The following is an 11,160-nucleotide window of genomic DNA, read 5'->3' as shown; positions in this document are numbered from 1 at the left end:
AGAAAGAAATTATCTGGACAACTAAAAATATATAGAAAAAATTAGCCAGGCATGGTGGCACATGCCTGTAGTCCCAGCTACTCGGGAGGCTGAAGCAGTAGGATCACTTGAGACCAGGAGTTTGAGGTTGCTGTGAGCTAGGCTAACACCATGGCACTCACTCTAGCCAGGGCAACAGAGTGAGGCTCTGTCTCAATAAAAAAAAAAAAAAAAATTGGCTATTGAAAGGCAGGAATATGTAGTGCCATAGACATTGGGCATAATGTACTTGGAGCAAACTCAAGTGATTCTGAACATTATGAATTTACTCCCAAAATGAACACAAGTAGCCAGGGCCAATTCTATAACTAGGAAGTCTCTGAGTTAACTTGCATATAGAATGCAAGTCATGTCAAAGGATAAGTATACAAACATGTTAATTTAAAACATACATACATATTATTAAAACTCATCAGTAACCATAGTAATTATTTAGAACTTAGGCCAAAAATATTTTTAGGGGGAGAATAATTTACCACTGACACTGTTCAGAATTGCTAGTACATAGTAACAACTAAAAGTAGACCAACTTATAGTTGTTTTTACTTTCAGTACAGACAATGTAGCCCCTTATTGTCCACATTCAGAGGGTGTAAACATCCCACTGTCTATGAAAAATTAATAACATGACAGTTTCTAGTGCAAAGAGGCAAAAAGATGCTAACATCACTGTTCAATTTTGCCATTATATTTTTATTTTATTATCTTACACATGATATAACTTCTCAGGGCTTTCAAATTTCTGAGAGGGAAAGAGTCTTTCTGGCCAGGTCAATCAGGAAAGGCTTCATGGACAAGGAATCTCTTCCTCTCTCCAACCTCAGCTTCAGGCAAACGTGGTCCTCTTCCCATTATCACAGTATAATACCATCATCTGCCCAGTCACATTGGCCAGAAGCTTGGGGCCATCTTGGTCTCCTTCCTTTTCACTGTCCCATTCAAGTTAACTCGATTCGGCATCCAAAATATCTTCCAAATTTGTTTCCATGACACTGTCTTAATTGAGGTCTCATTCTATTCCATGTGGATTATTGTCACAGCCTACCAGCTGGTCTCCTACATTCATTCCAGACTTGGCTTTGCTTCCCTCTCTCTACCTCAGTCTATTCTTTACATCACTGTCGCAGTTTGCATTCTTAAAATGAAAATCTAATTGCAAGCTTTTTAAAATCTAAAACCCTGAATGACTTCAGGAATGTGTCCAGACTTCATGAAATGGCATTTAGCCCCTGCTTCCTTATGTTAACTCACCCCACACACTCCAGCAACCCAAGACCACTTGATGTTTCCCCATCTCCACTCCCTAGCAAATGTCCCATGCTATTTTGTGTGACATGCATCATTCTATTATAACTACATTTGTGTTTATGTGTCTGTCTTCTATCTGGTCTGCCACCTTCTTGATAGCATGGTACCTGTCTCTGCAAGAGGAGATGGCCTCAGAAAAGTATGAAGGCGAGATAGCATGATGTGGCCTGAGACTGACTGGAAAGAGGTTCATGAAGTGAAGAATCCTTCTGAGTAATTGTTTCTGTGCAGTATGGACTGCAGACCAGAAACAGCTAAGCCCTTAGGGCTGTGAGCTAAAAGGCATTGAAGTGAAAAACTTTTGCTGCCCAACATACCCTACAGTGGTTAAGTTGTAACCACTAAAGAAAAACTAGACCTCATAAGGATTCAGTGTGGGAAGGCATGATTTATTAATATGTCCATTCAGGGGTGATTTTAGAAATATTTAACAAGTGATGTTTTGTGGTCATCCAGCTACCCAGACCGGCCAATCAGAAAGGAATACTGCCACAAACAACTGCACATTCTAGTATCTTCCAGCTGAGCAAGTGTAGTTCCTATAAAAATACCATCAGAAGCTGAACAGGGTAGGTAATTGTGAAATCTATTAGCTCTTTTTTAAAAAGGAAGGGTTGTGATTATGAAACTTTTGTAAAATATTATTTCTTATTTTTAAAGACCACATGCCTTAATTATAATTATTATTGTGAGGAAACTCTCAACTGAGTTTCACTATTTCTCCATTGAAAAACTCTTACAAATTTATGGGAAGTTCAAAATGGTTACATTCATTGAAAGAAATGAATGACTGTAATGAAAGTAAATTGCCTTCATTTGAGCTAAGACAGCTTTAGAGTTGAACATAGAAATCAAACAAGTTTTTTCTGAGAAACTAAAATGATTGCTAGAGGTATAGTATGCCAATAACTTTCTGTGACATCAACCAGGATTTTAGCTTCCATCAGAAGACACTACAATAGGCAAACAACAAACAAAAACTTCAGATACATGCTAGGAAGCTGCAGAAGGAAAGAAGTCTTCACACTCAGGAAGAAAAAAGGCTTCTAGAGGAGGCTAATGGTATGTTCTGCTTTACTTTAAAGTATTAGAATGGTGGAGAGGAGGGGAGAGAGAGCCCATGGTTACCAGGGAAGGGAAATAATTTGCCTTGAAAATCCTCCCTTACAAATCAGGATTTAGGGATGCCATGAGGCAGTGGCTTGAGCATAGTCAAGGCAAATCCACACATAGCAATAGCAGCCATGTAACCACACATCAAAGGACATCAACCTGGACACCTTGGGAAATCAAATGCACAAGAGCAGAAAGCCCAATGGCATGCTTCCCATCATAAGCTAGTTGATACATGCTCACAAAATCACAAATGTGACAACATGAGATTAGGGTGGGGAGTTCCACCTCACACAGAAACCACTAATTTGATGTTGTATTACGCAGTGTCTATTAAACTTATTGCTTTAACTCTGTGGTAAACAAACCCATTCCATTAGTCAGATAATCCCAGAAGTACTAGGAATACCTGGGGAAATTTAAATAAGAATGAAAATCAGAGCTTCTATTGTAAAAGGCAACCATTGTTATTAACAGCTTAAGGAAAACCCTCTGACTTGTTCTTGTACAATGAAAACTACTGAGCCTCAGTTTCTACTGTGAAATGAAAATATATTCATATACATCAACCTGGCAAATAGCACTTAATGTAACACAGATCACAGAAAAAGACATAGTATGTAATAGTGGTTTTAAGTTCTTCTGTGTGGACATTGCCTAGTACTGATCTTTCGACAAGCAGAGCCATTTCCTCCCTATCTAAACACAGACAAATACACACACACACACACACACACACACACACACACACACACACACACAAAGTTCCCTTAGCAAAAATGGAACTGGAAAGAATTAACTTCATGCCAAGAATGCACACCTTATAAATCTATATTTATTCCCATTATTTGAAAAACAAAGACCGTGAAACAAGAACATTGAATTTTCACAACCATATTTTATTACTATTTCTTCTTAAAACTCCCCGTCTTACAAAACTATGTCTTCTTACATTTATATGTGAAACTGTTTTCCAAGTTTGCTTTCATATGGTATTTACTTAGTATACTTTGAAGTAAATTCTTCTAGAGATAGAATTTCTCTTGGTTAGCATAATATGACTATTTCGGGGTAAAATTTGAAGACTGATCTCTTCATTCTAGTTGTATTGAGCAATTTAAGATGTTAAGTCATATATTCTTTTTATTTTTATGTGGTTTGGGATAATCATTACATTGTTTTATGTAAAATTAGTCATTCTAGTATTTGCCATAACTTTTTCTAACATTTACCAAGGTTTACAAAGTGTCTGTGCTATTTCCTCTTCTTGAGATATTTAAGAATAGGACAAGCAGGCCGGGTGCGGTGGCTCACGCCTGTAATCCTAGCTCTCTGGGAGGCCGAGGCGGGCGGATTGTTTGAGCTCAGGAGTTCGAAACCAGCCTGAGCAAGAGCGAGACCCCTGTCTCTACTAAAATTAGAAAGAAATTAATTGGACAACTAAAAAATATATAGAAAAAATTAGCCGGGCATGGTGGCGCATGCCTGTAGTCCCAGCGACTCGGGAGGCTGAGGCAGTAGGATCGCTTGAGTCCAGGAGTTTGAGGTTGCTGTGAGCTAGGATGACGCCACGGCACTCTAACCTGGGCAACACAGTGGACCTCTGTCACAAAAAAAAAAAAAAAAATAGGACAAGCAGATATCTTCAGAGGTATGGGGACCCCTGGGGACTTAAATAGTTAAACTTAAATAGTTTAAGTCAGGGTCCCCAACCTATGGTGAGTAGTATAATTATTTCATTATATATTACAATGTAATAATAATAGAAATAAAGTGCACAATAAATGTAATGTGCCTGAATCATCCCGAAATCATTCCCCCATCCCTGGTCCATGGAAAAATTTTCTTCCATGAAAATGATCCCTGGTGCCGAAAAGGTTGGGGACCACTAGTTCAAGTCACATTGGGGAGGTCACCTCCAGCACCACCGCTACACATTCATTGCCACTTGCCCACAAGCATACGATACCTCACATTATCAATGTGCTGTAGACCCATCCTAGATCCATCCTGACAGGAGAAAAACAGGGATACGACTAATAGTTTTTGAGTTCCTATTATGCGCTAGACACTTTTAGGTACCATACATGTATTGTTTCCTTCAATCCTCACAATGATTTTATGAGGTAGTTACTATTATAGTCTTCATTTTTAAGTTGAGGAAACTAGATATTACAGAAGACAAGCCACTTGCCCGAGGTTAGCAGGTGGTGTGAGGCAGAGTCAGGAGCAGGACTTTAACCCAGGCCTGGCTAATTCCAAAGCACAAGCCCTTATGCAGCAGGATTGTTGTGAAAGCATTGATAAATGAGAACATATAGGAAAAGTTCTCAGCACTATGTGTGGCTCATAACAACAACAATAAATGACAGATATTATTATGTTTTCTGATAGAATGGATTTAGGAAAGAGGCACAGGAGTTGAGTCATTGCCCAAAGCCCTAAAGCCTATGAGTGGCAGAGCCAAGATGGAAACCCAGAAGGTCTTTCCCAAGTGGCTGTGCTCTGAAAATTACTCCCAACCGCCATCATAGGAATCAGCAGTGATGCCAATGACTGGTATTTACATCAGGCAAACAAATATAACAGAGATAAAAAAGGCGGCACATCCCACATAAAAATGTTCTTCTTTTATATGAGAGAGGAGGTCGTTTAGAATTATACTAACCAGTAATGCTGGCCTGCTCAAAACTAGGAAGTAAAAAAACTTTGTCTTTGGATAATTTTCCAAGCTTGCACTCGGGACTTTTTCACTACAACTCTACCCAGTAACAAATGTCCCCTGTGGTTCTACCCTAGTGGTCACGGACTTTGCCTCCCCGGGTCAAAGGATTCACATACATTCTACTCTTCAGAGCCCTGTCCACAGTAACAAGGATGAGTTTCTGGTGGAGGGTTAGTTGGCCAATGTGTAATTATTTCTCTTGAGTAGCAAAAGTTTTCAGTCAACTTTGTGAGTCCTAAAGAACAATAATTCATGTTGACAATCTAGAGACTAGCTCTGGTCAGGGGAGACTTTGTCTGGTATGAGTGGGCCCTGTCTTTCAGAGAGGCTACATTCTCCATCTTGGTCACAGGGCTTTCAGGAAGAAAAATAGGACAGCAAAAGCACAGAGCATACCTTAAAAGCCATTGACAGTAGTTTCAGTGAGAGTCTTTGGCATTTATCAGAAACCAACATGAGTATTGCCTTGAGTAGAAGGGAGGTTATCTGCGATGCTCACAGTAAGTGTGGGCTAGGTGTTATGACTGGAAAGGGAAAGTCCACCTCCACTTTCTTCCCAGATATTTCCTCACATCTCTAATATATTCTGTTACAGAGATGACACTGAGATTCACTGGTATTTTCAAAGGCCTTGAAAATACTTAGCAACACTCGTGTGGACATAAACTGCCAATTGTCCCCCAATATTTATTCTCCTTTCATAATATGATAGAGGAAAATAAAATGGGGCCATGACCCCTGCCCCAACTAAAATTTAAATGCCCTGCCTCCCTTGCAGCCAACTTCTGGACAATGGGCTGTTTGTGATGTGTGTGAGTTCTGGGTAGTGCTCACAAGATGAACATGGTTCTCAGGAGGAAGGAAAAGAGGGGTTAAAGAGTTCTGTCCGCTAAATCTGATGGTTTCCTGTGACTGGCCTAGATGGTCTGTCACCCTCTCCTGGACTCTGTTCAAGGTGAATCCCAAATGGCATATGCTTAGATTCTGAGCATACTAAACATGACACCCCTGCCTGCAAACACACAGACACATGCACGTCCGCTCCTTCTTCCATAGAGATAAGCATGTCAATCAGGGTCCATAACCATGAGAGTATACAGGAAAGATGCCTAATATTGAGCTTATTTTGAGGTAATGGAATTGAGAATATTTAAAAAGTGAAGCAAATTGCATAGGATACAATTCACTGACACAATGTAACTCCAGTTGCATAATTCTCAATATTATCACTTCTTGGTGACCGGGGACAACAGTAAATAATAATATCAAAAGTTATTTATAGGAGACTTTTGCCAACCCCAAATGAAAGATTGTCTCCTGATGCTACTTTAAAGGGTCTATTAAGCTAACTAAATTTTGGACTAAAAGAAAAAAACATTATTAGCTAAACTTACACAGCACTTATGGTATACCAGGCACTGTTCAAAGTGCTTTGAAGAATTAATTCACTTAATACTCACGTCTAATTTATAAGATCAGTATCATTATTTTCCCATTTCTTAGATGAGGAAACTGAGAACGAGAGACTTTGTCACAGAACCATTAAATGACTGACAGGCATGGGGTGCTAATTCAGGTAGTCTGGCTCTAGAATCCCTGATCTGAACCACTATATCACGCTACTTCTACAAGAACACAGAAAAGTGTTGATTTCATTTTTTGAACCTGATTACAAATGCCTGTGAACATTTTTCTTTCAACAATTAGGAACTCTGAAGAAAAGTGAAACTTACAAATAATGGAAATGAAGTAGGAAAGTCTTAATGAGGCAAGATAAACAGCTTTTGACTTCAACATTACAACTGAGCGAATTTTGATAGTGGGACAGAGGCACTAAATTAAAGAGCTTCTCAGTGACACGGAAGTCTATTCAAGGCCGTAATCAACACTGGGGTTAATCTTTCCATGCCTTAATTCAAGAAATCCTGTAGCTGCAGAATGTATTACTAAACCTTTATGTAATATGTGGCAGGCATTTTTGTTTTAACAATACACAGGCATTTGGTAGCAGACAGAGCTTTATCTCCAGTGTTCCTTCTTGTGCACATTTCAGTAGAAACAAAGAGCTGAAGCCATAGAAATAAGCCTGATGGAGACACTGTGCTACAAAACCTGAACTTCAGGGAATGATAGAGAGAAGCACAGCACCTTCTGTCCTTGTGTGTCTGCTTTGACTCAAAGATATGGCCAGTTTGTGATGGAGCAACACAATTTGTGTGCGATGTGGAGTATTGTGTTTAAAAGCTGATCCATCAACCATACTGAACAACCACAATAAAGCAGAAAGAGTACAGTACACAGGCAAGACCCAAATGGAGACGTGGCCCTAACCATGTGTTCTCAAAAGAGCCAAACTATAGGTGTCCTCTCCTTCCTGGATCAGATTAGGATTTTTTTTTTTATCACAATAACCAGTGATCAATCAATCACAGATTTCCTACTGCCTTTATTCCGGCTCACACATAATGCCAAGCGACATCTGGACATTAACTGCAGCGCTCCTGCCTGTCTGAAGGTGAAATCCTCGGTCGATCTTCAACTGAACAAGTGTTCCCAGGCCTCAGACAAATGGTCCAGGGTAACAGGACAGACAACCAACAGAGACACTTGTACCCGCAGCCTAGTTTTTGCCAGCATGGAGGGAAGGTGTTGACACTTTTATTACTTTCATCAGGACAGAAATCATATGCCAGACACTGAGAGGCAGGTTTCCCTCTATTTTTTTTGAGAAACACAAAATGCAAGCAAGCGTATTTTTGTTATAAAGAAGGGCCTTAAACAGGAAGTTTGCAGAGAACATGATATTTTTTTCCAACCTTATTATAGATGCAGCCTTACTCCTATGAAGAAGCACACAGATCTTGCATTGCTTTGAAGTAGGGGGAAAATCTTCAAAGATTATCTTTAAATACTTTGAAAATAAGCTACTGTAAAGAATTCAGCAATTTAGTAAATCACAGGAAATCCCCAAATATAAAGGATATAATGAATGTGGTTTTAAGAAATGAAGCTGTCAGCTCTGTCTGGGAGAACAAATTTAACCAAATGTTCCTTAGCTCAACTCATATCCTTAATTTAATGCAATTAATGCTATAATCCATTACATCAACTGCTATATATCTGGCCAGTACTTTGTACAAGTCTCCATTTCATTTTCCAAATAATTTGATTCATTATATTTTGGGCTAAATATATTGCACAATATATTCACTTATTTATTTTATTTAACTTTAAAAACTTAACTATTTTAAATAATAATGTTAAAATTTACTTCTCATTTAATTGAATTTTGTAGAGGTTGCTTAATGAAAATAATGTTAACAAAAATGCCATTAAGATTTATTGAGCTTTTATTATATACGCTTAGTATTTTAACCACTTTACCGATATCATTGCATTCATAATAGCCCCACAATTTAGGTACAATTGTTATCTCTATTTTCTAAATGAGGAAACTAAAGATAAGAGAGGATAAAAAACTTAATCAAGGTCACACAGTAAGTGGCAGAGCCAGTCGATGAACCCAATTCTAACACTCCAGTCCATTTTTTGCAAGCACTATGTTAGAGCACATTGGGAGGAGGAATAGAAATCATACCCCACCTGCAATGTGATATAACACCGAAAATATTTTGCCTCAATTTCACAGAGAGTAGTTTATATACTCTTCAAATTGGGATGAATTCTATTCAACAATATTTGACTCTAGTTGTAGTTACATAACTGTAGGCTTCTCATGGGACGTGAAAAAGTCACTCAACCATCTAAGCACCTACTTGACTTAATACCAAATACTTACAAACATAAAAACGTTTGGTTGACTGAGCACATTTTTACTCCAGACCTGGTTTTGTGGCATCCTCCCATCATAGAGACAATTTCTAAACCACACAGTTCTAGAATCGAAGATGGGCCTCCCATAAGACCTCAGTGATCATATTTTCTAATATAAAACCGCAGCACACAAACTGACAAATGTGTGCTTATGAGGGATAATAAGACAGAATATTTGAAGCTAGAACTAACTTAGAAATCAGAAACTTCTGCTAGCCATTCATAAGCCTTTCCCCTTTATAATATGCATAAACATAAGGGAGCAAGTGACCTCACAATAAAGAAGGAGTTGCCTTTTTTTTGCCTGCATGAAGTCTTTGCACAAGTGATCAAATGTCATCTATGCAGAACTCAACCTGGTTTTGATGTTCAATTGGCAATCAAGTAGGAATTATTCCCTTTTAACAAAATAGAAGCAATGACAGAATGCTCAGCTCTTATATTTCTCAGCACTTTCTCATCCAGTATTCTCAAGGCACATACCCTACTGAAGCAAGTATAGAGATTTTATTTAGAGAAAACATTATTCAAGAGTAACCATGGAGACAGGTATAACCCCAGTTATCCAACACCTGCTCTACACTACTGAGCACTACAACATTCTGCTAGACTCAGTTTGGAAAGAACGAGCTATCCACCATCAGCCAGAGCATTTTTTCTGGTAGTAGTGATAAATTTGTGTTTAATTATTTATAACATCTACTTAGTTCTCTTTTCTTACCTTCAGTATATGTTTTTAAGAAGATTGGCCAAGCTATGGATGCAGTGCCTACTATTTAGACAGGTGAATACCATGTGGTATATGGTTTATGTCCTATAATGTCTTCAGTGAAGAAATCTAACTGCTTGGTTTCGTCTACCATTACCCATTTAGCATAAATCACATCGTACTAAGTTCAGCAAGGGCACAACACATTGCCTCCAAGACCCTCTGATAAATAAAACCAGAAATAAATTAAGTAGGTGCCTTACCGTGGATGCTCCAAATGTCCGGATGTGGGCTTAGGAAGAGGACCCAAAACAGTTTCCCAATTCCGAGCATGGCTGGCAGCGTCTTCATTGCCTGTGCATATCAGGGATGGAAAAATTGCTCAAATAGAAGGTTTTCTTTCCTTCTCTGAGTTCTTCAGAGTTGGATCAGGTTACCTACCCCAGTGGCATCTGTGAAATAATAAAAAGAGAAGAGAGAGGAGGTGGAAGAGGACAATAGAAAGAGCCTGAATGGTTTTGTGAAACAAAGTGAGCAGAAAGACTATATGATATTCTGTTGTGTGGTTTTTGCTTCTTGTCAAATCATCTGCTCACTTTCAAATGCTGTGATCTGCAAAGCAGCTCCGTCCTTAACTTCTCCTTCCGCTCTACCACCCTTTTGCCTGCCCCACCTTGAGGTTTTTTTCCATTCAACGTTCAGTGAAATGAACAATTAAACTTTAAAGAAATCTATATTGTTGCAATCTTTAGATTGAGATTTTAATCAAATTGAGGTCAGGAAATTCATCATAAAAGTACCTACGGTAAGTATATATTTTCCCCCTTTTCATGGCTTGTGATTATGAAACTTCTTTTATGTAAAAGATTTTAGACTTTTTTTCCCTGAACATCATGTCTCAGTAAGATGAGAAGGCTGATTGTCATTAAACCAAGTGAAAACTTGTCTGAGGTTATGGAGAAAATGAGTGACAGGAAGCGCTTCCTTAACCGAAGAGGGAAGAACAGCACTTTTAAATCTGCAGGTACATATCAGTGGAACAGATCATCATTGATATTGGCTACATGTTCTCTCTAAATAATAAAGTTCTGAGCTAAAGGACATCTTGAATATCAATTAAAGGAAACTTCCATTTAAGACATTGTTCATGCAGTTATTGTCTGGATATTGTAGAACAGAAACGGTAATCACAGGAGTGAATCAAATTCACCCACCTTTTAAGATTTCAAATGACAGATCTAGATTTGTGATATTTGTGGTCATTAATGGAAGCTGATTTTGTAAGTCTTTCTATTATAGGCTGATGATGTTCTTACAAGGTCAATGGTTTTAAATACATAAAGTTTTTAAAAAAATGGTTATCATGTATTCATTGATTCAAATAGATAATATGCTATGGTTGGAGATAAAAGATGAATAAGTAACTGGTGCT

The 11,160-nt window shown here is 38.3% G+C and overlaps 1 protein-coding gene across 2 annotated transcripts in view; it reads right to left on the bottom strand.

Annotated features, from left to right (window-relative positions):
• BTLA (B and T lymphocyte associated) overlaps positions 1-10,079 on the bottom strand; it is a 27,699-nt gene extending 17,620 nt beyond the window's left edge. For both annotated transcript variants that reach the window (XM_012652245.1, XM_012652246.1), the window contains exon 1: positions 9,992-10,079. In XM_012652245.1, the coding sequence (XP_012507699.1) occupies positions 9,992-10,079 (88 nt within the window). The remainder of the gene's footprint in view (positions 1-9,991) is intronic.
• Between the last annotated feature and the right edge of the window lie 1,081 nt (positions 10,080-11,160).

Source organism: Propithecus coquereli, unplaced genomic scaffold (assembly GCF_000956105.1).
Source record: "Propithecus coquereli isolate 6110/MARCELLA unplaced genomic scaffold, Pcoq_1.0 Scaffold386, whole genome shotgun sequence".
Lineage (NCBI taxonomy): Eukaryota > Metazoa > Chordata > Mammalia > Primates > Indriidae > Propithecus > Propithecus coquereli.
Note: the sequence above shows the minus strand (reverse complement) of the source record. Positions and strands in the feature narration are given on the sequence as shown.